The sequence below is a fragment of the Dendropsophus ebraccatus genome, chromosome 13, assembly GCF_027789765.1.
Source record: "Dendropsophus ebraccatus isolate aDenEbr1 chromosome 13, aDenEbr1.pat, whole genome shotgun sequence".
Classification (NCBI taxonomy): domain Eukaryota; kingdom Metazoa; phylum Chordata; class Amphibia; order Anura; family Hylidae; genus Dendropsophus; species Dendropsophus ebraccatus.
In genome coordinates this window covers 33,314,411-33,341,782 of record NC_091466.1, presented here as the reverse complement: position 1 = coordinate 33,341,782, position 27,372 = coordinate 33,314,411, and the positions used below count along the sequence as shown (strand labels likewise).

Sequence of the window (27,372 nt, the reverse complement as noted above, 5' to 3'; positions counted from 1 at the left end):
CCCCCTCTGTGCAGCATCCCCCAATACATAGCCCCCTCTGTGCAGCATCCCCCAATACATAGCCCCCCTCTGTGCAGCATCCCCCAAAATATAGCCCCTCTGTGCAGCATCCCCCAATACATAGCCCCTCTGTGCAGCATCCCCCAAAATATAGCCCCTCTGTGCAGCATCCCCCAATACATAGCCCCTCTGTGCAGCATCCCCCAATACATAGCCCCTCTGTGCAGCATCCCCCAAAATATAGCCCCTCTGTGCAGCATCCCCCAATACTTAGCCCCTCTGTGCAGCATCCCCCCAATACATAGCCCTTCTGTGCAGCATCCCCCAATACATAGCCCCTCTGTGCAGCATCCCCCAATACATAGCCCCATCTGTGCAGCATTCCCCAATACATAGCCCCTCTGTGCAGCATCCCCCAATGCATAGCCCCTCTGTGCAGCATCCCCCAATACATAGCCCCTCTGTGCAGCATCCCCCCAATACATAGCCCCTCTGTGCAGCATCCCCCCACAATACATAGCCCCTCTGTGCGGCATCCCCCCAATACATAGCCCCTCTGTGCAGCATACCCCCACAAGACATAGCCCCCCCCTGTGCAGCATCCCCCAATACATAACCCCTCTGTGCAGCATCCCCAATGCATAGCCCCCCTCTGTGCAGCCCCCCTTTGTGCAGCATCCCCCCACAATACATAGCCCCTCTGTGCGGCATCCCCCCAATACATAGCCCCTCTGTGCAGCATGCCCCCACAAGACATAGCCCCCCTCTGTGCAGCATCCCCCAATACATAGCCCCTCTGTGCAGCATCCCCAATACATAGCCCCCTCTGTGCAGCATTCCCCATGTAGAATTAAAAACAAAATAATAAAAACCTACTCACCTCTCACAGCGATCCCCAGCAGTCTCTCTCCCTCCTGGAGCTCCGGTCCCATGCAGCGTCCTGGGCTTCTTCCCTCTTCAGGCCTCCTGGCCTCCGCTCCTTGTTCCTCCGCGCCGGTGTGTGTCCAGGAAGTGACATCACCGGGAGGAGGACGCTCTAGCAGACGTGCCTGCGCGCGGCACGTCTGCTCCTATTGGAGGGTAATTTAAAGGGGCAGAGCGGCCTCAAGTGGATCCAGCGGCCGCGGTCCCCCACAAACAGAATGTTGGGCAGGGCCCCCAGAGAGTAATACAGTGCTGCTGCGTCTGAGGCTGGGGCCGAGGCTGGGGCCTAGTCAGGTGATGACAGCAGCACTGTATTACTGTCTGGGGCCCAGCTGTCAGACAGCCAGTGTGCAGGCGGAGGGGCCCAGTCCGGCACTGTATATATACATATATATATATATATATATATATATATATATATATATATTAGAATGCACTCTGATTTATTATTAGGTGTAACATACATTTACTGGCAAAAAGCTGCTATACTGTAGACCCCAAACTGTAAGGGCGCCGCCTGCCTCAATGTCAAGCGGCGTTGACATGTCAATTCTTGGAGCGGAGAGCGGAGGAGAGAGGAAGCGTGTGAGCCCTCTCATAGAGTCTCTGTTTAACACTGAGGCTTCTGCCACGGATCTTTGCTGCCCCGGTCTTGCAGGCCAGATGTGGCTCTTTTGAGGGCCGCGACTGCCCCTCCGCCTCACCTACTGCCTGCCCGGACGTGCTCCTCCAATCCAATCAGCACAGAGCGGGAGCGTGGGGCCGGTGCGACAGGCCGTGGCGCATGTGTTGATTGGATGCGTGCACCACGGCCCACCGCAGCGGCCCCAAGCTCCCGCTCTGAGCTGATTGGATTGGAGGAGCACGTCCGGGCACGTTGTCATAAGGAGGCCGCCCGCTGCTAAACACTTTTGGAACGGGCAGTGCTGCAGCTGCAGCTCCTCTCCCAGCGGCCCGCGGTCTCCTGTGATCTTCCAGTGCTGGCAGCATGGTAAAGAGACACTACCTGCGCCGGATGTGTCAGGCAGCCTCTATCATGAATTATAGAGGCTGCAGGGGCAAGCGACCCAAGCAGCGTCTCTGTACTATGCTGCCTGCACCGGAAGATCACAGGAGACCGCGCGCTGCCGGGAGAGGAGCTGCTGGGAACGGGTGACAGGTGAGGTTTTGTTTTTGTTTTTTTTTCTGGTGGGGAAGTGCGCTGGCCGGGCTGGTGTCAATAGTAGGGCACTGCACAGAGGGGAGGGTCTGGATTGGGTGACTATATGAGGCACTATTGGGGCGTATTGGCTACTATATGGGGGGTATTAGATACTATATGGGGCACCATTGGGGGGTATTGGCTACTAAATGGGGCACTATTGGTGGGTACTGGATACTATATGGGCATTATGGGGGTATTGGCTACTATATGGGGGTATTGGCTACTATATGGGGCACTATTGGGGAGATTGGATACTATATGGGGAACTATGGGGGTATTGGCTACTATATGGGGCACTATTGGGGGGTATTGGATACTATATGGGGAACTATTCGGGGTATTGGATACTATATGGGGCACTAGATACTATACCGGGCGCTATGGGTGGATTAGATACTATACCAGGCACTATGGGGTATTGGCTACTATATGGGGCACTGTGGGGGATTGGCTACTATATGAGGCACTGTGGGGGGATTGGCTACTATATGGGGCACTAATGGGGGTATTGGATACTATATAGGCACTAAGGGGGTATTGAATACTATATGGGCCACTATTGGGGGGATTAGACACTATACCAGGCACTATGGGGGGATTGGCTACTATATGGGGCACTGTGGGGGGATTGGCTACTATATGGGGCACTGTGGGGGGATTGGCTACTATATGGGGCACTGTGGGGGGATTGGCTACTATATGAGGTACTGTGGGGGCATTAGCTATCATAAGGGGCACTATGTGTGTGTGTGGGGGGTCAAATGGCATAGTGTGTATGTGAGGGGTAGTGTGTGGAGGAGGTCAGGTGGGGTAGTGTGTTAGTGAAGGGGGTCAGGTGGGGTAGTGTGCGTGGGGATGGTGATCGGGTTAATTGTGGGTTAACAGCAGAGGGGGCATTATTACTATATGGAGGGTACAGCAGAAGGCCTTATTACTATATGGGGACACAGCAGGGGGCATTATTACTATATGGAGGGTACAGCAGGAGGCCTTATTACTATATGGGGACTCAGCAGGGGGCATTATTACTATCCGCTTATGACGGCACTCAGAGGGCCCATGCCCCGGATGTTTTAGGACCCTAGCAACGCCCCTGTACTAAAGTATATGACGATCTCACCATATGTATACTGCTTGTAGATCAATGGTAGTCTGCTCATCCCGAATGTGCAGGGTAGGAGGATAGAGATAGTAGGGAGCACCTATGTCCCTAATAGGCCCTATGTCAGGTGCACCAAACTACCCCTGCTTGCTAAGGGACCTGTCGGGGTGTAAGCACCCTAATAAAAGCGACCACTGCCCGGTCCAATTCCTCTCCAATGCCCTATGGTCACCCTATCATTTACTGTACTCCAAACTGGTTCCATCCAAAAGGAATAGTCGGGGAGATTGTTACGGCAGCTTGTAGCCGGGGCCAAGTTGTAAAAAAAATACACATAAAAAATGGCCCAAAAAGAACATCACATGTCACATGCCCTGGGTGTAGCATATGGCTCCACCCACATTAGGGCATTTTTGCCCTGACAGGTCTCTGAGCGAGCAGGGGTAGTTTGGTGCACCTGACATGGGGCCCATTAGGTACAAAGCTGCTCCCTACTATCTCCATCCTCCTACCCTGCACATTCAGGATGAGCAGACCATCATTCATCTACAAGCAGTATACATATGGGGACTGGTCTATACCATGCAGCAATACTGGAGTTTTTGTTTTTTGGATACTTTGGGGACATCCAGCCTAAATGTAGCACATGCTGCTTTGTCTTTAAGGGAACATTCACATGTACTGTGTTTGCTGCAGATTTTATACTGTGAATTTTATGTTGCAGATTTCTGCTTTGTAGATTAGGGAATAATTTATAATAATAATTTTTATCTATATAGCGCCAACAGATTCCGCAGCACTTAACAATTCTGGGGGTACATACATAGACAGAAATCAGACATTACAGAGATATACATATAGTTATCCATACAAGAGGAGTGAGGTCCCTGCTCGCATGCATGAGCTTACACACTATCAGGAGGGGGTGCGAGACATAATGGCAAAGTGCATCATTGTTCTTGTGGTCCTGCCATCTTTATAAATAAGGCAGTGCAAGTAAGGGTGGGTGAACCTGTCACCAGCCAATGCCTGCATGCACAGGTCTAAGTGCTTAAATTCTTGGTGTGTGTGTGTGTAGGGGGGGGGGGGGGGTGTTGGGTTTTAGGGTAGCAGTCAAAATTAGGGAACCTGGTAAGCCTGCTTGAACAGATGAGTTTTGAGGGCACGTTTGAAGCTTTGTGTATTGGAGGTGAGTCTGACAGTCTTGGGTAATGCATTCCATAGAACTGGTGCAGCTCGGGTGAAGTCCTGGAGACGGGAGTGAGAGGTGCGGATTAAGGTGGATGTTAGTCGTAAGTTGTTAGAGGAGCATAAGGCACGGGCAGTAGACAGAGATGAGGGAGGAGATATAGGGAGGTGCAGTACCTGGAGGGCTTTATGGGTGAGCAGGAGGAGTTTGTATTGTATCCTGTGTTTAATAGGGAGCCAATGTAGTGACTGGCACAGGGGGGAGGCATCTGTATAGCGGCTGGACATGGAGATGAGCCTGGCCGCTGTATTGAGAATGGACTGGAGAGAGGAGAGTTTAGAGGATGGAAGGCCGATTAGTAAGGAATTGCAGTAGTCTAGACGGGAATGAATAAGAGCGACAATGAGAGTTTTAGCAGATTCGACAGGAAGGAAGGGACGGATTTTAGAAATGTTTTTTAGATGCAGATAACAGGAACGTGAAAGAGATTTTATATGAGGAGTGAAGGACAGATCCGAGTCAAATATAACCCCAAGGCAGCGGGCTTGTTGTGTAGGGGTTATGGTTGCACCACAGACAGAGATGTCAGGTGGGGGGCGGTTAGCAGAGGGAGGGAAGACAAGCAGCTCAGTCTTAGCAAGGTTGAGTTTTAGGAATAGGGAGGACATAGCATTAGAGACGGCAGACAGACAGTTACTGGTGTTCTGTAGAACAGTGATTTTCAACCAGTGTGCCGTGGCACACTAGTGTGCCGCGACACATGGTCGGGTGTGCCGCGGGGAAAGTTCCCCAAACTATGGTGCCCCTGTGAAACAGGAGAAAACAATGGGGGAGAGAAACCTGGGGATAGGGGAGAAACAGCGGAGAGAAGCAGGGGGGAGAGAAGTTTGGTGGAGAGAAGTATGTGGAGAGAAGCACAGGAGAGAAGCAGGGGGGAGAAGTATGGTGGAGAGAAGCACAGGAGAGAAGTAGGGGGGAGAAGTATGGTGGAGAGAAGCACAGGAGAGAAGCACAGGGGGGAGAAGTAAGGTGGAGAGAAGCACAGGAGAGAAGTAGGGGGGAGAAGTATGGTGGAGAGAAGCACAGGAGAGAAGTAGGGGGGAGAAGTATGGTGGAGAGAAGCACATGAGAGAAATAGGGGGGAGAAGTATGGTGGAGAGAAGCACAGGAGAGAAGTAGGGGGGAGAAGTATGGTGGAGAGAAGCACAGGAGAGAAGTAGGGGGGAGAAGTATGGTGGAGAGAAGCACAGGAGAGAAGTAGGGGGGAGAAGTATGGTGGAGAGAAGCACAGGAGATAAGCAGGGGGGAGAGGAAAACAGGCCCAGGTTTCACACTGAGTGAGTATAACTACATTTAGAATCTATATTATTAACTATATGTATAATATGTACTGTTTTAGTGTCATTTTGTGCCATTTTGGTTGGTGGTGTGCCCCGGGATTTTTTAAGTACAAAAAGTGTGCCGCGGCTCAAAAAAGGTTGAAAATCACTGCTGTAGAAGAGCGGGGGTGATATCACGGGAGGAGGTATGTAGCTGGGTATCATCAGCATAGAGATGGTACTGAAAACCAAACTTGCTGATGATTTGTCCGATGGGTAAAGTGTAAAGTAAGAAAAGGTGAGGACCCAGGACTGATCCCTGAGGAACCCCGACTGTAAGGGGGAGAGAAGATGAGCCAGAAAGTGATACGCTAAAGGAGCGAGAGATAGGAGGAGAACCAGGAAAGAGCAGAGTCCTTGAGGCCGATAGAGCGGAGCGTGGAGAGGAGGAGCTGGTGGTCTACAGTGTCACATACAGATAGAGCGGAGCGTGGAGAGGAGGAGCTGGTGGGCTACAGTGTCACATACAGATAGAGCAGAGCATGGAGAGGAGGAGCTGGTGGGTTACAGTGTCACATACAGATAGAGCGGAGCGTGGAGAGGAGGAGCTGGTGGGCTACAGTGTCACATACAGATAGAGCAGAGCATGGAGAGGAGGAGCTGGTGGGCTACAGTGTCACATACAGATAGAGCAGAGCATGGAGAGGAGGAGCTGGTGGGCTACAGTGTCACATACAGATAGAGCAGAGCATGGAGAGGAGGAGCTGGTGGTCTACAGTGTCACATACAGATAGAGCAGAGCATGGAGAGGAGGAGCTGGTGGGCTACAGTGTCACATACAGATAGAGCAGAGCATGGAGAGGAGGAGCTGGTGGGCTACAGTGTCACATACAGATAGAGCAGAGCATGGAGAGGAGGAGCTGGTGGGCTACAGTGTCACATACAGATAGAGCAGAGCATGGAGAGGAGGAGCTGGTGGTCTACAGTGTCACATACAGATAGAGCAGAGCATGGAGAGGAGGAGCTGGTGGTCTACAGTGTCACATACAGATAGAGCAGAGCGTGGAGAGGAGGAGCTGGTGGGCTACAGTGTCACATACAGATAGAGCAGAGCATGGAGAGGAGGAGCTGGTGGTCTACAGTGTCACATACAGATAGAGCAGAGCATGGAGAGGAGGAGCTGGTGGGCTACAGTGTCACATACAGATAGAGCAGAGCATGGAGAGGAGGAGCTGGTGGGTTACAGTGTCACATACAGATAGAGCAGAGCATGGAGAGGAGGAGCTGGTGGGTTACAGTGTCACATACAGATAGAGCAGAGCATGGAGAGGAGGAGCTGGTGGTCTACAGTGTCACATACAGATAGAGCGGAGCGTGGAGAGGAGGAGCTGGTGGGCTACAGTGTCACATACAGATAGAGCAGAGCATGGAGAGGAGGCGCTGGTGGTCTACAGTGTCAAAAGCTGCAGATAGGTCCAGGAGAATGAGAAGTGAATGGTCACCTTTAGATTCGGCGGAGAGGAGATCATTAGAGACTTTAGTCAGGGCAGTTTCTGTAGAGTGGTGAGGACGGAAACCAGACTGAAGGGGGTCAAGAAGAGAGTTTTCAGAGAGGTAGCGAGTTAGGATTGAATAGACCAGACGTTCCAACAATTTAGAGATAAAAGGAAGAGAGGGTTTTTTCAGTAATGGAGTGATGGTGGAGTGTTTGAAAGTCGAGGGGAAGATGCCAGAGGAGAGGGAGAGGTTTGAAGATTTTAGTAAGGTAGGTAGTGACAACAGGAGAGAGAGACTGGACGAGGTGTGAGGGAATAGGGTCACTAGGGCAGGTGGTGGGGCGAGAGGAGAAGAGGAGTCTGGAGACTTCCTCCTCTGTCACTGGCTCAAAGGCTGAGAGGATGAGGAGGAACAGTGAGAGGGAATAGGATTAATATTACCTGGGGAATGGGAGATGATCTCCTGGCGGATTGTGTCTATTTTGTCCTTGATGTAGTTGGCTAAGTCTTCAGCACAGAGGTTAGTGATGGGTGTCTGAGGTTTGGGTTTAAGGAGAGAGTTGAGGGTATCAAAGAGATGTTTTGGGTTATGGGAAAGAGAAGAGATCAAAGTGGTAAAGTAGGATTGCTTAGCAGAGTGAAGAGCCGAGTAGTAGCTTCTAAGCATAGACTTATAATGTAGAAGGTTGGCTGTTGTCTTGGATTTCCTCCACAGACGTTCAGCACACCTAGAACACCGTCTGAGGCCCCATTCACACGTCCGTGTCAGTTTTTACTGTCAGGAAATCCTGATCAGGAGGCCTCAAATGTCATCAGGAAAGTATCAGGATTTCCTGACAGTAATCCGTTTTTACCATCAGGAAACCATCAGGAAAAACCTTCAGGATTTCCTGATGAGATAATATGGTCTAGTATGCCAACATAAATCACAGGTACCCGTGTACCTGGATGGCCACAGGCTGCAGAACTACAACTCCCATCATGGCCTGTCAGCAAGGCATGATGGGAGTTGTAAGTCTGCAACCTGGATGGCCACAGACTGCAGAACTACAACTCCCATCATGGCCTGTCAGCAAGGCATGATGAGAGTTGTAGGTCTGCAACCTGGATGGCCACAGACTGCAGAACTACATCTCCCATCATGGCCTGCCATCAGAGCCATGATGGGAGTTGTACTTCTGCAACCTGGATGGCCACAGGCTGCAGAAGTACAAGTCCCATCATGACCTGTCAGCAAGATATGGTGGGAGTTGTAGTTCTGCAACCTGGATGGCCACAGGCTGCAGAACTACAACTCCCATCATGGCCTGCCAACAGAGCATGGTGGGAGTAGTAGTCCTAAGGGGTAATCTCACCTGTCCTGCATCCTGCTCTGTCGGGGCCGCGAGGTTGGGGTCCGGGTCAGAGTGCAGTGCTGAGGTCCGGGCGGCGGCGGCGGTCGGAGGTGCGGAGCATCCGGCGGGCGGCCCGGTGGTAAGTTCCCGGGGAAGGCAGGGGGGGGGGGGAGAGGGTCAGATGAGAGCCAGAGTTCCGGTGGTGAGCGGCGGCGGCGGGGTGGGGTGGGGCGGGGGGGTTGGTAGCGGGGTACTGGGGGTTAGGCGGCGCGGGGGGGGATCTGCACCGCACTCTGGCCGGCCAGCCCTGTAGTGCCAGGCAGAGTGTGCGGTGCGGGGGGATGGGGGTGTGCGGGTGATCGGACGGCGGCCGAGGCTGGCTCTCTACCAGTCCGGAATCGCGGGCACTTTCCTGATATACATCAGGAAAATGCCCGTGATTCCGGCGCTCCCATAGACTTCTATGGGGGCGTCCGTGCCGGATTTCCGGCCGAAAATAGGACAGGATCTAAAAAATCCGATCCTATTTTCCGGAACAGACACCCTTCCGGAAAAATCCGGAAGGGTGTCCGTGTCTAATGTTAGCCGATGAGTCCGGAAATCCGTCCGGATTTCCTGATAGGAAATCCAGACAGATTTTCCGGACGTGTGAAGGGGGCCTAAGAAAACGAGTTCTGGATGTGTGCCAGGGTTGTGGCCGTCTGTGTCGGGCTGTTTGGGGTATAGGGGGTGCAAGTTTGTCCAGGGTGGTTTTGAGGGTGACGTGGTATTGTTTGGCAGCCAAATTAGGACAGGAGAGGGAAGAGGTGGGGGGCAATGATAACTGTACGGTATCTAGCAGTTGTTGGGTGTCTATAGCGCGTAGGTTCCTATATGTGAGTGAGGTCGGGGTGTCAAGAGGAAATAAATGATTGAGCGCATAGAAAATGCAATTGTATAACTCTGCAAATGGCCGTCAGCAAAGACCCAGGCTTCCCTTGTATTCTCTCTCTATCACCTCTCTGCCTGTGTCTGCAGCTCTGTACCTGGTATGGACCTGACAGATTCCCCTGAAAGCTGAGCTGTGATTGGTTGCTGTGGACCTGACAGATTCACCTGAAAGCTGAGCTGTGATTGGTTGCTGTGGGCCAGCGACACCAGTTTCAGTGTTAAGCTATGCGCACACAATGTATTTTTTATGACAAGAACGGCCGTTCTTGTGATAAAATAATGCACTGCATTGAACTCTATGCAAACAGCATCTTTTATTCACACGCTGTATTGAACAATGGCGGTTGTTAGCTACAGCCACACAAATAATTGACTTGTCTATTATTTACGGCCGCTAGTGCAGGAACAACGGCCGTTGTTCAAACTGTGCACACATTGAACTGTATGGCCATTCTGATGGCTGTATATTGAACAGATGTCTATGGTTAATTGGATTCCAGGCACACCCAAATCTGCCTACAATCCAAATAGAAATAAAACAGTGGCCGTTGTTTGACACTGCCAACAACAACAACAGTTTGATACATCTGGGCCATCGCTGCTCCCATCCATAAACAGCGCCACTATTGTCCCCGGTTTTTCTGTAGTATTGCAGCACATTTTCTAGTGAAGTGAATAAAACTGAGTTGTAATACCACATAACACCTGAGGATCAGCATGGCGCTGTTCTTGAAATAAATCAGAAATAAATAAATCAATACATTTATAATTCTGGATAACTCACATAATCCCCTAGATCTAAGATAAAAGCTTACACGGATTTGTTAGTTTATTGTCCGCATTTTACCACAAATAGGGTGTGCAGTATATAGGAGAGTTTTCTATGCAACACAATATGACGGTATATGTATATGTATGTGTGACACAATATGACGGTATATTACCCCAATGTGTACTGGATGGGATTCTAATAAAATTATCCGCAGACACTGATTACTCATCTACCTTCATTATATTCATCTGCGGCGCTGGTTTGGGGAATTTGTACTTTTTATTGATATTCCGTCACCATTTTGATGGCCACCATATTGGATCAAGGGCAAATTTTCCAATGGGAAGGTGGTCCTGTAGCACATAAAAAAAAAAAAAAAACAGAATTTTCTCAGAAATGGATTGCCACAATCAGGTTTGCAATATCTCTCTTGTTCAGATATCTTCTTTTGCCGTTTGTAATTGTATTTTTCAATAAAGAAAAAAAAAACAATTGGCCAAGACAAAGATGGCAAAGGTATAAGTAGAAGTATGAGTGTAAAAAACTAGAAATACCTTGCGTTGAAAAGATACTTCACACCTGTTCACAAACATAAGTGTGCTGGTTCACAAACAGACACCCAGCTAGAAAAGAGTGGGGTCCTCCTAGCCAGAGCTCCGATTCTGCAGATTATTGCTCCTTGTAATAAAGACAATGATCATCGACTGATTGGTTATTTTTGGTCCTGACCTACAAACATTGGCCGCCGACTGCGCATCACTACGTGTAATAATGATGCACGGCCGATGGCTGATAACTGTATAAAGAAAATAATAAAGTATATACATACCTCTGCCCGCTCCCCGATGCTTCTGCCCGCTCCCCCATATTTTCCTGGCTTCTGCCCGTTGTCCGCAGCTGCCAGTGGAACTTCACAGACCGTCTCTGAAGTTCCACCAGCGGCTAAGGACAGCGGGCAGAAGCAATGAAGATACTGGGGAGCAGTATACAAGAGCAATGTGATCGGCTTAGTAATCCCGCTGTCTGCCCTCTCCATGGAAAAGGTAGAGACAGCCCCAGGACCACATGGAAAAACCTAGATGTTATCCATATGGTCCTCGGGCTGCCCCCCACCTTCTCCACAGAGCGGACTGACAGCGGGATTACAAATCTGACCATTTTACTTCATAGCCCACTAAATCAGCCCCCCCGTCTGTTTTTGGAAGAAATGAGTGTGTGTCTAATCCTGGATGAGCAGTGTAATAGTGCCCCCACCTACACCCTATCCCATCCAAGCACATAGGTCAGATGGGCACAGAAGGAGGTCTCATGCTCAGCAATATACCAATGTCCTCTGTTTACTCTCTCTATTTCCTATTTCAGGCTGGACTGGATGACGGCGAGGGTGAGTTTTGTCTATAATATCTCTATGTATCTATGTATCTCTACAATGTATAAAGCAGTTCTCTAAACTAACGCTTTTCTATTTTTTTTCTTTAGATGAAGAATCGGATTTCGGGTGAGTAAATCTAAACTGAAGATGTAAAACTTGTGTGACCCTATAATTCCTCCCCTATAGACCCCGATCATCACTGATGTCTCTAATGTGTGTTAGGTTTTCACTATCTTCTCTATTCTATCACTAACAGGAGCGACATCGACGACATCGCGGAGGATTCAGACGATTGGGAGTAAGTATCTCATAGTCTCCTCTTCAACAACAAGCCTATAAAAATTACAGGTGTTAGGAGCTTTTTTTTTTGTTTTTTGAGGGGTAATTCAGCAAAAAAAATTCTTTTGAATCAACAGGTGCCAGAAAGTGCCAGAGATTTGTAATTTACTTCAATATAAAAAAATCTCCAATACTTATCAGCTGCTATATGTCCTGCATGAAGTGGTGTATTCTTTCCAGTCTGACACAGTTGCTCTATGCTGCCATCTAAGTCTGGGACAGGAACTGCACTGTAGCAAATCCCCATAGAAAACCTTTCCTGCTTTCCAGACTGGAAAGAATACCACTTCCTGCAGGACATTCAGCAGCTGATAAGTAATGGATGACTTGGGATTTTTTAATGGAAGTAAATTACAAATCTCTAAATCTCTGGCACTTTTCTGGCACCAGCTGGTTTGAAAGGAAAAACTTTTTGCTTAATAATCCTTTCTACTACCTTCTTATTGGTGAAGTTCTGCCAGAAAACTGATGTCTCCAACGTGTGTTTGGTTCTCACCATCTTCTCTATTCTATCACCAACAGCAGCGACGACATCGATGAACGTCTGGAGCATTTGGAGTAAGTATCTCCCAGTAACATATAGTATAGTAATATAATCAGTCACAGACATGTTTGCAGGGGATCACGTATTAAAAAACAAAACTTTGAAAAACAGCATTTGGAGCTTTCTGCATTTTTGAGTGCCAGAGATTTGTCATTTACTTAAAAATCTCAACTCTTCCAGTACTTATCAGCTGCTGCACGTCCTGCAGGAAGTGGTGTATTCTTTCCAGTCTGACACAGTGCTCTCTGCTACCACCTCTGTCCATGTCATGAACTGTCCAGAGCAGCAGCAAATCCCCATAGAAAACCCCCTTCTACTCTCCAGACTGGAAAGAATACACCACATCATGCAGGACATGCAGCAGCTGATAAGTAATGGAAGACTTAAGATTTTCAAAGTAATGGGTTCAATGGATTCAAAGTAATGGGTACAATAAAGGAAGCGCTTATATGTCTCCTACCTGCCGGATCCACTCCTGGCTTTGGCTCAAAAATTCCAGTGGCAGATTTCCAAAAAAACTGTCTTGTGTGAAACCAACCTCAATCACATGAACTGTAAAGTGAAAAAACAAAAACTTTTTTTTCTTTACAACGAATGTCATTGCATATCAACAATCAAAAATAAATATACAAAAATATAAATGTCATCCATCCATTTGAAGTGAAGGAGGCGGGATCCGTTTCAAGTCCGCTCAGATCCCGCCTCCTTCACTGAGTGGCTGAGCGGACCTGAGAAGTCACGTCTCGGGAAGCGGCTGGGAATCGGGCACCGGAGCACCGCGATGCGGGACCTGCCGCTGGAACCGGGGAGGTGAGTGGACGGCTTTTTCCTCGGCCACCTCCTGCCCGGTCCCAGTAGAAAAGTGCCCCCCCCCCCCCACTGGAGTACCCCTTTAACAAAACACACAGCACACATGTAAAGAATAGACGCCATACCTAGAGCACACACCAAGGTCCCAAAGTGACGGAAACCACCAAGAAGACAAAATCACTGATTGTGGTGACTTTCACATCTCATCCCAAATCCCCAGTGCTAACAGCGCATTTATAGTCCCATCATCTGGTCTAATAAATCTGGGCCAGTGGATTTCCAATGTACATGTTTCTATAAAACCTCCCCCAATATGCAGCACTTGGAGGACAGACTAATATCCCCTTTATAATATGCAATTATTTTTTATTATTATGTAATAGGTGGAAGATGGCCGTGATGGACGCCCCGTGGATATTCAGGTAATTACACTACATTAAAACAGCAGAAAAAAATCAAATAAATCATTTTTACAATAGCTTTTGCTCCCGCTCGCACAAATCTCTGCCCGTTCCATAGACTCCGTTCTATGGCCGGTCAGATTCCGCCACCTACCCAAAGAATTGACTTGTCACTAGAACGGAGTCTATGGCACGGGTGGAGATGTGGTCCAGCGCGTGTGGCCTAATCCGAGGCGGGTTACTAGTAAGTAATTGAAGAGGAAAGTTTTCTGCTTGAAATTCCTCTATTCAGCTCTGGCAGAATAGGAGCAGAATTCAAACCCCATTGACTTCTATAGGATTCCCCTGGAGGAATCGGCCCAAAAAATTTACATGTCAATTCTTTGTCGGATGGCGGATCCGTGTCAGAAAATTCTGATGGAAAATTCTGCTGTGTGAATAACAGAGCGGAAATCCCATTGAACACAATAGAAAATTGCTCTATTCATTATTTATGGGAAGAATTTCACGCGGAAATTTAGGGTGTGTTCACATGACAAGGGAAAGCTGATCCCTCCGTAACTTTTCAACCACCACCCCTCATAGCCCCAGTAAATAAAACACTGACCATGGTTTTGGAAAATTTTGGCCACAGCAGCCAATTTTATTGACAAACAAATAATCAACATGAACAATAAATAACAATAACTCTACTATCCCTATACTTAAACGGGAAGGAGGTCCTTGAGGCTAAAACATAACCGGCCACCCATCGGTTAAACCAACCGTCTATATTACTGTTACCACTGACCCCCAGCCGGTTCCCCCAGGCTCAGGAGCCCTACCCAGTTCAAAAACACACTGGCCGATTATCCATAACCCCAGATTACTCCCCGGGACACCACCCAGTCAGGAGCCCACAATCCTCATGTCCCCAGATGATCCAACATACAACCAAGGGGAAATAGGGGTGCACCTCCCCACGTGTCCCCCTTATTTTCCATTTTTTCCAACCCCAAGGACCCCCTAACCCGCCAACCGCTGCTATGACAAAAACAACCCTCCCCGCGCCACCCCCGCTAACCCGACAGGAAACCCCCCCCCCCCCCCAGTCCACTAACGAAACAGAGTAAAAAAGGGAGGGCGGGCGGGACTCTTCACTGCTGCTCCGTGTGAGGTAACTGACCCCAACCCGGAAGAGCCTCTTATTATATACCTTTCCCCACCCCAGTACCTCCCCCTAGCAACTCCCGCTCAAGATCCATCTCTCCTATTAACCCCCTCCGTGCCATTTCCCCTGTCATGTAGGCCTCCCTTAAACTTCGTCTCGTCCGGCCTTCTCTTGACAAGGGAAAGCTGATCCCTCCGTAACTTTTCAACCACCACCCCTCATAGCCCCAGTAAATAAAACACTGACCATGGTTTTGGAAAATTTTGGCCACAGCAGCCAATTTTATTGACAAACAAATAATCAACATGAACAATAAATAACAATAACTCTACTATCCCTATACTTAAACGGGAAGGAGGTCCTTGAGGCTAAAACATAACCGGCCACCCATCGGTTAAACCAACCGTCTATATTACTGTTACCACTGACCCCCAGCCGGTTCCCCCAGGCTCAGGAGCCCTACCCAGTTCAAAAACACACTGGCCGATTATCCATAACCCCAGATTACTCCCCGGGACACCACCCAGTCAGGAGCCCACAATCCTCATGTCCCCAGATGATCCAACATACAACCAAGGGGAAATAGGGGTGCACCTCCCCACGTGTCCCCCTTATTTTCCATTTTTTCCAACCCCAAGGACCCCCTAACCCGCCACCGCGAGCACTTTGAACACCTCAAACGTGAGAGCTCCTCCACAGACTCAGGGCCCTTTCTATTCCCTCTTGCAACGCCAATGCCCACAGGTCCGTCCCAACTGCATTCAAGTGAACGCCATCACCCAACCAATAATCCACAGAACACTCCTCCAAATCCCGGTGCCGCACAGCCACTCCCCCATTCCGGGACACAAAAGCACTCACCGCGCGATTCACCTTGATGCGAGCCTTATTAAGCTTCTCAACCGACCTGGCCACCCGCCACGTTTTTCTAGGCACAATGTCCGACCAAACCACCAGCACCCCTGGAAATGTCCTCCAGAGGCGCAAGAGGTCGTAGCGCACATCACGAATCAATTCGCGGAATGGACGAACCCCCAGATCATTACCTCCAATGTGCAACACCAAGATATCCGGGGGCCTGTCCAGTCGCGCGAAACAGTGAAACTCCGGCAATACGCGATTCCACAACATACCCCCCTTGCCAAGCCAGCGCACCACAGCCACCTGCCTAAGGAAAACCAAGCTGCCGTCCCTCCGGGCGAACCTCGGCTCGCTGCGCGCCTCGAGTCACGTAGGAATGACCCATAATCCAAACCAACACCGGGCCAGCATCTGTGAAAACACACGCACCAAGAAACAACAAAAAGGGGGAGGGGGAGGGGGGGGGGTACAGGAAACAATCTGTTACTTCACAAAAAAGATCCGCCCCCCCCCCCCCCCCCCCCCCAAAAAAAAAAAAAAAAAAACAACACAACTCTAAACAGACACCAAATGAGGCCTAATATAAGAGCGATAGCGCCCCGACTCCCATCTACCTATACGTCTCACCACCTCAGCACTCAATCCCCAACACGCCGCCTCCGTTGCAGCCCCAATTCGGAAGGAATGCGGGGCAAAAGACCCCTCCTCCAGCCCTAAAACACCCAGACATTTCCGGAAAACGGCAGTGAATTGGAAGCGAGACAAAAACGACCCGTCCCCATGCCTCAACAAGGGGCCTTCCGCCCTACCTTGACAGGCAAAAAAGGCCTCAACACACCGTACCGGACACATCCGCGAGCCAGGCACCGCCCGCAACATGACCTCCCTGCCCTTGCCCCGCTGATCGGTTTTCGACCGCCGAATCCGAAAGACCACCTGCTCCCCGTCCAGCCAAACATCCTCCCGCAATATACCACCGGCCCGCCTGACCGACGGCGACACCAACTCCCCCACCCGTAACGCACCAAAAAACGCCCACGAAAAGGCCAAACGAAACAGAACAATTTCCAGCTCAGACCGACAAACAGAAACAAGGCACTCCCCCAACCGTTCCAACAAAGCAAAGGAAACCGGCCGACGCTTGTCGGGCTGCGATTTACCTCTTCGAAAACCCTTCAGGGCCTGGCCCACCAGAAAATTCTTCGTGACATCCCTGAGCCCACGCAGCTTAAAACCAAAAGCCAAGGCGGCCACAAAGCGATTGACTCTGGCAACTGACCAGCCCGCCGCCGCCGCCCCACCGAGCCACCCCAACACCGCCAGAACCCGATCATCCTCAGACCGCACCACTCCCCAACCCCTCTCCCACGCCAACCATTCCTCCCAGGCCGCAGAGTACGCGCTCCAAGTACCACCTGCCAGCGAATTCCGTATCAGCTCCCCCGCCGGCAGCAGCCCATACTCCACAGATGCAGAGGGCACGCGATCCCTGCTTCCGCCGCCTCTGGAACCAACGACCGGAACCGCTCCCACTGCTGACGAGACAAAGAGTCGGCCACTGAGTTCTGGACGCCCGGCACATGAACCGCCACCACCCAAGAATTAAGGGACAAACAGCGAAGAACTAAATGTCGCAGCAAGCGCACCACCGGAGGAGAGGAAGCCGTCCCGCTGTTAATCGCAGTGACCACCGCCATGTTGTCACAATGGAAGCGAACCTTCCGGTCCCGGAACCTCTCACCCCAAATCACCACCGCCACAACTATGGGGAAAAGCTCCAGGAGAGCAAGGTTCGCCACCAACCCCCCCCTCCCGCCAAGCAGCCGGCCATTTCTCGGCACACCATTGGCCCTTGCAGTAGGCCCCGAATCCCACGCCTCCCGCCGCGTCTGTAAAGAGCTCCCAGTCAAAGCTGTCCACAACCGGGGCCAGGACCAACGATCTTCCGTTGTATGTTGCCAAGAACGCCGCCCACACTGCCAAATCGTCCCGTAATTCCTTAGTCACTCTGACAAAGTGATGGGGAGCCCTCACCCCCGCCGTCGCCCCCGCCAACCGCCGACAAAACACCCTCCCCATCGGGCATGATTCTGCAGGCAAAGTTCAATTTGCCTAGCAGCGACTGAAGTTCCCGCAATTGCACCTTTCGCCTAAGCTTGAGCCCGCCCTATCTCCTCCTTCAGGGCCTCAAGCTTGTCAGCAGGCAACCTGCACTCCATTCGAACGGAATCAATCATGATACCAAGGAATTTGAGCGCAGTCGCCGGACCTTCCGTCTTATCCTGAGCCAGAGGACACCCCGAAACGACCGCACACCCACTCCATGGTCCCGAGCAGGGTTCCACAAACGGGGGAGCCGGGAGGACCGAGGAACAGAAAGTCATCCAAATAGTGAATGACCGACCGCACCCCCGCTAAGTCCCGAACCACCCATTCAAGGAACGTGCTAAAGGCCTCAAAGTAAGCGCACGAAAGCGAGCAACCCATGGGAAGACACCTATCAACAAAGAAGGCGCCCTCCCAGAAGCAGCCCAACAAGCGCATGCTCCCTGGATGTACCGGAAGAAGACGAAAAGCGGACTCAATGTCCGTTTTCGCCATCAAGGCCCCCGGGCCATACTCCCGCACCCACCTGACAGCCTCGTCAAATGACGTATACACCACCGAACAAATCTCCGGGTCAATGCCATCGTTGACGGACTGCCCGTGCGGGTGCGAAAGATGGTGTATGAGTCGAAACTTGTTCGGCTCCTTCTTGGGGACTACACCCAAAGGGGAAACCACCAGGTCTTCCCAAGGAGGGGACGCAAATGGACCCCCCATCCTACCTAAAGACACTTCCTTGGACAGCTTGTCGGTCACCACGGTGGCGTACTGGTACGCCGACCGCAGGTTACGACGGGAGACAGGGACTAGGTGGGAAGGGGAAGGGATAACAAACCCGTCCTCAAAACCCTCAATGAGCAGAGCCGCCTTGGCCCTGTCCGGAAATCTGTCTAAGAAGGGGCGCATCACGGCCACCTTCACCGGAGTCACCCCCTTGGCCAGCACCCCGTCCCCTACCCCTCCTGTAGCACCGCGCAGAGCCGTGGGAGGATCCTCCACACGCGCCGCAGGCGTGACGGAACTTACAGGCCGTCCCATATTTGCACTGGCCGTCATTAAATTGCCAGCACAAACCGGCCTTCCCACCCCCGGACTGCGAAGTTGCGACCTGTGAGCCACTCGCCCCCCCATAATTGGCTGACTGGCCGGCAAAGCCGGCCCCCCCGGGAAAGGGCTGTCCCTGGCGCGATGGCCCCATCACCCGCAGCCAGAGACCAATATCTTTTTGATCCCACTTGATACTAGGGAGAACCGCCTTCCTCTGCCGAAACTGCTCGTCATACCGGAGCCACGCCTGACCCCCGTAGACCCGGTACGCTTCCCCAATAGCGTCCATATAACAGAAGAGCCCCGAGCAATTCTCAGGGTGTTTCTCGCCAATCACGCTCGCCAGTATGGCGAACGCCTGCAGCCAGTTAGTAAACGACTGCGGGATTAGTCGCCACCGGCGCTTTTCTTCCTCCTCCTTCTTAAGCTCGAAACGCTTACCCTTATCTAAATTAAATTTTTCTAATGGGAGGAGAGAGAAAATCTCGACGAATTCATCCCGCCAGATTTTCTCCCTCACCTCCTGTTTCAAATGCGCCCCTAGCGGCCCCTCGAAGCAGACATACACCTCGCCCTTTGCCCGGTCGTCCAAACGCACCCAGTCAACCTCCTTCTCCTTGTCCTTCTGAACAGACACCGCCACGCCAGGAGCACCGCCCACGGCCACCCCGCCCTGCAGTACCGCGGGCAGACAATCACGCACAACCCCCGCCCACGCGGCAATCGGAGCTGGCGCAGATCCCGGCCCCCCAGCCACCAACGCTTGCGCATCCCCAGCAACCAGCCCGGCCCCAGAAGCTTGCGCAACTGCATCACCCGACCCAACCCCCGCAGGCGCTAACCCTTGTCCCCCCACGCCACCCGCCAGTACTGCCCTGAGGCCCGACAGCAATTCTGCCCACCCCACCCCCCGACTAGCCCCGGGACCCACCACCCCCTGAACAGCGGGAACCTGACCCCCCACACCCCCAAAAGCAGGCAAGAAGACAGACAGAGGCATAGTGGACTCACCTGGCTGCTCGGGTGCTGTGGGCCCGACAGCCGGAAGAACTGGATCCATACGCCGCGGCTCACCGGAGGGGACCCGATCAGGGAAGAAGACATCCGGCAGGACACCGGACTGAAGGGCCCTCTGTTGGGAGACCGAGGCAGGGGCGGACGGCCCCCCACCCATCGCTAGGCCGTGTGCAGGCAGGGACACTATGGACCGCAAGGGAGCCTGGGGGCGGCTGCTGCTGCTGACGTCATCAGACCTGCGCCCGGCTGCCGACTGCGGCCTGCGCGTCCCATTCCGAGAGGCCCCACCGCTGGCGACTCGTCTGGCCGGGACCCCGGCCCGGTCATCAGCCGGGGAACCCGCCGCAATTCCTGGAGGCTGCTGAAGACTGGACGTGGGGAGGCTGCCCCGGGACGGGGGCGGAGACCTCCTCTGATCCGCAGGGCCCGGCCGCGCCAACGGATTCCTCCCAGCACGGGAGGCCCGGCCCCGAGGGTTGGGGAGAGCCACCCGGCGTGAAGGGTCCCGAAGGGGGCTCCTGCGCCGGCGTCGGGTCCTAGGGGGTGAATCGGGGCTGAGGTGGGACGGGGGACGGGACCGTCGGGAGCTGCGCAGCCGGGAAGGAGGGGGCGGAGACTCAGCTACACCGGACGGCCCAGCCGGCGGGGAGGATTCCCAGGAGCAGGGAGAAGGCCCGAGGTCGGGGGACACCGCTCCAGAGGGGCCCTGGGCGGCAGGCAGAGGGGAACCTGCCGCCGACGGAGCAGCAGAGGGGGTCTCCATAATGGCCTGCATCTGGCTGTCCAGCCAGACGCGATCGGAGGTTGTGGCCACAGCCTCCCGGAGGTGCCGGAGGAGCTCAGGGAGGGAGAGAGACATGATTGCTGCCCACTACCGTGCACCGCCGTCCACCGTCCTCAGCCCACAGGTGCTGCCGCTGGTCTTGCTGCTCTGGCTGCTGCTGACTCTGCACACTCTACACTACTCTTCACTGCTGCTCCGTGTGAGGTAACTGACCCCAACCCGGAAGAGCCTCTTATTATATACCTTTCCCCACCCCAGTACCTCCCCCTAGCAACTCCCGCTCAAGATCCATCTCTCCTATTAACCCCCTCCGTGCCATTTCCCCTGTCATGTAGGCCTCCCTTAAACTTCGTCTCGTCCGGCCTTCTCTTTATGGAATCTGCACGGATAACCTGCCATGGATTCCACTGCTCGCATCTCCTCCTGTTCCATTGACTCCATTCTATGGTCGGGGGATTCCGCCATCCGCACAAAGAATTGACATGTCAATTCTTTGGGCAGATGTCGGAATCCGCCCGATTATAGAATGGAGTCTATGGGACAGGTGGAGAGGCACACAGGTGCGAGCAGGGGCGAGCGGCGGAATACACTGGGGATTATCCGTGCAGATTCTGAAGTGTGAACACACCCTAAGAGCGCATCCTGCTTCAAATTCCTGGCCTATTCCTCAAGGGGAAAACTGGCAGTGATGACAAGGGGTTAATAAATATACTGATGGATTTCATGTTCTTATTGAGAGGTCACAATAAATAACATTTTCTGATAGTTTCAAATGGGACCAAGTACCAATCCTCCTAACCAACCCTATGTTCTCTGTTACAGAGACGACAAGTACCCGCTCTACAGTTGGATCCCGAGCCTGGAGACCATCGTGTAAGTATGAAGAAGCAGGGGAGATATAATCATCCATCTACATGATATGACAATATGAGTCCATTTATATCTGTGTTCCCCACCAAATACTCACATATGTATATTCACATATCCCCAAACACTATGGGGCAGATTTAACACACGAGCTGGTTTCTGATCTATATACAGTGAGACTGACGAAGAGGAGGAAGAGGACGAGGCTGCGGACATCCCCTGGTGAGGGCTCAAACCTTATAGTATTTTGAATACATGCTTATTCTTTAACCATCCTGTATAGAGAGAGGAGCGTGGGGAGGACAGGATAGGGGGCGCTCTAGTTAGACATAGAATCCTATTTTCTATTTATTTTTACTGCATCTTCCCCTATAGACTCCGATCATCGTGAGGATGTCTCTAAATATCATTATTGTCTCTTATAATGACGTTCTGCCAGAAAACTGATGTCTCTAATGTGTGTCTGGTTTTCACTATCTTCTCTATTCTATCACTTACAGGAGCGAGGACGACACCGAGGAGGACACAGAGGATTGGGAGTAAGTATCTCATAGTCTCGTCTTAAACAACAAGCCTATGGAAATTACAGTGTTAGGAATTTTTTTTAAAGGGGTATTTCAGCAAAAAAAATTATTTCAAATTAGCTGTAGCCAGAAAGTGCCAAAGATTTGTAATTCACATATATTAAAAAAAATTCCAGTACTTCTCAGCAGCTGTAGGTTCTGCAGGAAATGGTGTATTCTTTCCAGTCTGTTGCTCTCTGACATCTAAGTCTGGGACAGGAACTGCCCAGAGCAGTAGCAAATCCCCATAGAAAACCTCTCCTGCTTTCCACAATAGAAAGAATAACACTTCCTGCAGGACATACAGCAGCTGAGAAGTAATGGGGACTTGAGATTCTTTAATGGAAGTAAATTACAAATCTCTGGCACTTTCTGGCACCAGCTGTTTTGAAAGAAAAACTTTTTTGCTGAACTATCCCTTTAATTTTACATTAGTTGTATTTTTTCTAGCAAAATTTGTAGCATTTGGTTAAATGTAAAACTAAAAATGTAAAACTTGTGTGACCCTATAATTCCTCCCCTATAGACCCCGATCATCACTGATGTCTCTAATGTGTGTTAGGTTTTCACTATCTTCTCTATTCTATCACTAACAGGAGCGACATCAGCGACATCGCGGAGGATTCGGACGATTGGGAGTAAGTATCTCATAGCCTCGTCTTAAAAAACAAGCCTATGAAAATTAGTGTAAGGAGATTTTTTATTTTTTAAAGGGGTAATTCAGCCAAAAAATTCTTTCAAATCAACTGTTGCCAGAAAGTGCCAGAGATTTGTAATTTACTTTGTAATTTACTTCTATTAAAAAAAAAATCTCCAATACTAATCAGCTGCTGTATGTCCTGCCGGAAGTGGTGTATTCTTTACAGTCTGACACAGTTGCTCCCTGCTCCCACCTCTGTCTGGGACAGGAACTGCCCAGAGCAGTAGCAGATCCCCATAGAAAACCTTTCCTGCTGTTCAGACTGGAAAGAATACCACTTCCTGCAGGACATGCAGCAGCTGAGAAGTAATGGAGGACTTGGGATTTTTTAATGGAAGTAAATTACAAATCTCTGGCACTTTTCTGGCACCAGCTGATTTGAAAGAAAAAAAAAATGTTTGCTGAACTATCCTTTTCTTATTGGCCAGAAAACTGATGTCTCTAATGTGTGTTTGGTTCTCACTATCTTCCCTATTCTATCACCAACAGCAGCGACGACATCGATGAACGTCTGGAGCATTTGGAGTAAGTATCTCACAGTAACATATAGTATAGTAATATAATCAGTCACACAGACAAGTTTGCAGGGGGATCTGGTATTAAAAAACAAACCTATGAAAACAGCATTTGGAGCTTTCTTTTTTAAAAGGGGCGATTCAGCAAAAAAAAAAAAAAAAGGAATCTTTCAAATCAACAGGTGCTACAGAGTGCCAGAGATTTGTAATTTACTTAAAAATCTCAACTCTTCCGGTACTTATCAGCTGCTGTATGTCCTGCAGGAAGTGGTGTATTCTTTCCAGTCTGACACAGTGCCCTCTGCTGCCACCTCTGTCCATGTCATGAACTGTCTAGAGCAGCAGCAAATCCCCATAGAAAACCTCTCCTGCTCTCCAGACTAGTAAGCAAACACCACATCATGCAGGACATACAGCAGCTGATAAGTAATGGCAGAGTTGAGATTTTTTCATAGATTACAAACCTCTGGCATTTTCAGTCACCAGTTGATTTGATTTTTTTTCTCTTTTTTTCATGTTACATTACTTGTATTGTTTTCTAGCAAACCTTGCCGCATTTTGTTTAAATAAAGTGTTTTTCTTGTGTCTGATTTTTGTGGTGTTTTTCCCCATAGCAGAGCATGTGATTCATTGGTTTCCCTTTGAGGCTGCATTTACACATGCCAGTTCTTTGTAAAGCTGCCATTGCAGTTTTTGAGCCAAAACCAGAAGTGGATTCAAAGTAATGGGTACAATAAAGGAAGCGCTTATATGTCTCCTACCTGCCGGATCCACTCCTGGCTTTGGCTCAATAATTACAGCGGCAGATTTAAAAAAAAACTGTCTTGTGTGAAACCAACCTCAATCACATGAACTATAAAGTGAAAAACAAAAAACGTAACAAAACACACAACACATATGTAAAGAAAAGACGCCATACCTAGAGCACACACCAAGGTCCCAAAGTGACGGAAAACACCAAGTAGACAAAAGCATTGATGGCGGTGACTTTCACATCTCATCCGGCTCCAGCATTTTTCTGCTAATAAGGAAAGGGAGGTTTTTGATAAGAATTCCAATAAATATAAAGCAGAGACAGTTGAATTGAATTATTCTATAGTTACCCACTCTTGACACTTCCTTAATACTTCTCAACACTTTCTCCCACCTATCTTCATCTATCCTCCCGATTACTCCCTCCCATTTATCCTTACTTTTAGTCCCTATATGTTGTTCCATTATAAGGTGCGAGTATATTGTTGTGATCTCTTTCTTTTTAATTGATCCACTCCTTAATTTTGTAACTAATGGGCTGGGGCTACATCCTTGCAACTTACTATTATTCTGACTTGCAACTAACGCTTTTCTGCATCTAACATAAGAGAACCAGTGTCTTTCCTCTATCTTGTATTCTGCTTTTAGACTGTCCCAACTCTTTATGATGTTTCCGTCCATTATATCTCTGTTCTCACCCCCACCCCATCCAATACTTTTACTACTCCCAATTTCCTAACTTCTCCTAACTCATCATATAACCATAATGGGGCAAATTCCATTACTCCCTGATTATTTAGAGATTTTTTTTTACCCACTCCCACGTTCTAACTAAGGGCCCTATTCCACCGGCCGATTATCGTTTGCATAATCGTTAACGATTAACGATCTCAAACGACCGCTATTGCGAAAGACCTGAAAACGTTCACTCATTTCCATGGAACGATAATCGTTACTTATGTCTTATTCAATGCGAACGATTTGCGAACGTTTTGCAAACGAGCAATGATAAAAATAGGTCCAGGTCTTATAAAGCGATCAACGATTTCTCGTTCAGTCGTTAATCGTTAACTGCATTTCAACCAATTATTGTTTAGATTCGAACGATTTAAAGATAATCTAAACGATAATCGTCCGGTGGAATAGGGCCCTAAGGTCTTTACCATTACCAAATTACTCCAAGCTTTCTTCCCCAGAACTCCTGTCTCCATATCTGCATATCTCTACATGTAATAGTGATGTGCGGCTGATGGCTGATGACTGTGTAAAGAAAATAATAAAGTATATACATACCTGCCACACTCTCCGGTGCTTCTGCCTGCTCCTCGGTATCATCCCGGCAGCAGCAGCCAGGAAGATACTGGGACTGGTTAGAAGCACCGGAGAGTGTGGCAGGTATGTATATACTTTATTATTTTACACTAAAGGCAAGGGCTACACGGACATCGCTAACAACAAATATATATATACAGTCCATGCTGCACGATTATTGAGCTGTGTAATAGGCTCAGTAAATGAGCGTCGATCTAGCAGATTGGTGCTCATTTACATTGTCAATCAGGCCGTGTAACATGGCGATTTGTCTGAACTAAGGGTGCGTTTACATAGAAAGATTTATCTGACAGATTTTGGAAGCCAAGGCCAGGAATGGATTTGAAAAGGGGATAGATCCCAGTCTTTCCTTTATGACCTGATCCCTGTTTATAGTCTGTTCCTGGTTTTGGCTTCAAAGATCTGTCAGATAAATTTGTCTGTGTAAATGCACTATTATGCTACGTTTACACGTAACGATTATCGCGCGAATTTGCGCGATAACAGTCAAATTCAGCCCGGCCACGCATCCTACAGCCCCCTGCGCCGGCTCGATCGCCACCCCCGCCACGAGCATACCTTACCTGCTCGGCGTAGCGGGTGTTCAAAATTCCTGCCTCCCCTCTTCAGTGCATTGATTGGCTAAAGAGGGGAGCCGGGAATTTCAGGCTGCGGAGGAGCGGGGGCCGGGCTGCGGGCAGAGGCCGGGCTGTGGGCGGGCCGGGCTGTGGGCGGGCCGGGCTGCAGACGGGAGGGCTGCAGGCGGGCCTTTGGCCGGCTAAAGCGATCTTAAAACGATCACAAAACGAATTTTCGTACGATATATTGTACCGTCTAAATGCTGATTGGAGCTAGGAAAGCAGTGGCACCTTACAGGTTAAGCCACACCTTTAAGACACCTACAGGTACACAGGAGGGATCTGATGCCTAGCAACATCCCCTTGGGTATTTTAAAAAATGTCCTTTGATTTAATATAAAAAAAGTAAGAAGACTTTTTTTAAGGTGAACTAACATACTGTACTTTATACAGAGTTTTTTTTTGCATAGATTTTGTGCAAAATTGTCACAAAAATATTCCAACCCAAATCCCCAGTGCTAACAGCGCATTTATAGTCAGATCATCTGGTCTAATAAATCTGGGCCAGTGGATTTCCAATGTACATGTTTCTATAAAACTTCCCCCAACATGCAGCACTTGGAGGACAGACTAATATCCCCTTTATAATAAGCAATTATTATTTTTATTATTATGTAATAGGTGGAAGATGGCCGTGATGGACGCCCCGTGGATATTCAGGTAATTACACTACACGAAAACAGCAAAAAAATCTAATAAATTATTTTACAATAGTTTTCGCCCCCGCTCGCACACATTTCTGCCCTTGCCATAGACTTCATTTTATGGTCGGACGGATTCCGCCGTCCACCCAAAGAATTGACTTGTCAATTCTTCGGGTGGATGGCGGAATCTGACCGACCATAGAACAGAGTCTATGGCATGGGTGGAGATGTGTTCCAGCGCGAGTGGCCTAATCCGAGACGGGTTACCAGTGAGGAATTGAAGAGGAAAGTTTTCTGCTTGAAATTCATCTATTCAGCTCTGGCAGAATAGGAGCAGAATTCAAGCGGAATTCAAACCCCATTGACTTCTATAGGATTCTCCTGCTGGAATCGGCCCAAGAAATTGACAAGTCAATTCTTTGTCGGAAGGCGGATCCGCGGCAGAAAATTCTGCTGTGTGAACAACAGAGCAGAAATACCATTGAACACAATGGAATTGCTCTATTCAAATTTTATGGGAAGAATTTCAAGCGGAAATTTAGGGTGTGCTCACATTATGGAATCCGCACGGATAACCTGCCATGGATTCCATTGCCCGCATCTCCTCCTGTTCCATTGACTCCATTCTATGGTCGGGGGGATTCCGCCATCCGCCCAAAGTATTGGCATGTCAATTCTTT

At 49.8% G+C, this 27,372-nt stretch overlaps 1 protein-coding gene across 1 annotated transcript in view; it reads left to right on the top strand.

Annotated features, from left to right (window-relative positions):
• LOC138770540 (uncharacterized) overlaps positions 1–27,372 on the top strand; it is a 36,826-nt gene that overhangs the window by 3,431 nt on the left and 6,023 nt on the right. Inside the window, exons 2-12 of the mRNA XM_069949641.1 lie at positions 11,633–11,654; positions 11,750–11,768; positions 11,899–11,940; positions 12,504–12,539; positions 13,719–13,757; positions 21,524–21,574; positions 21,743–21,790; positions 22,069–22,107; positions 22,728–22,769; positions 23,321–23,356; positions 26,670–26,708. Of these exons, the coding sequence (XP_069805742.1) occupies positions 11,633–11,654; positions 11,750–11,768; positions 11,899–11,940; positions 12,504–12,539; positions 13,719–13,757; positions 21,524–21,574; positions 21,743–21,790; positions 22,069–22,107; positions 22,728–22,769; positions 23,321–23,356; positions 26,670–26,708 (413 nt within the window). The remainder of the gene's footprint in view (positions 1–11,632; positions 11,655–11,749; positions 11,769–11,898; positions 11,941–12,503; positions 12,540–13,718; positions 13,758–21,523; positions 21,575–21,742; positions 21,791–22,068; positions 22,108–22,727; positions 22,770–23,320; positions 23,357–26,669; positions 26,709–27,372) is intronic.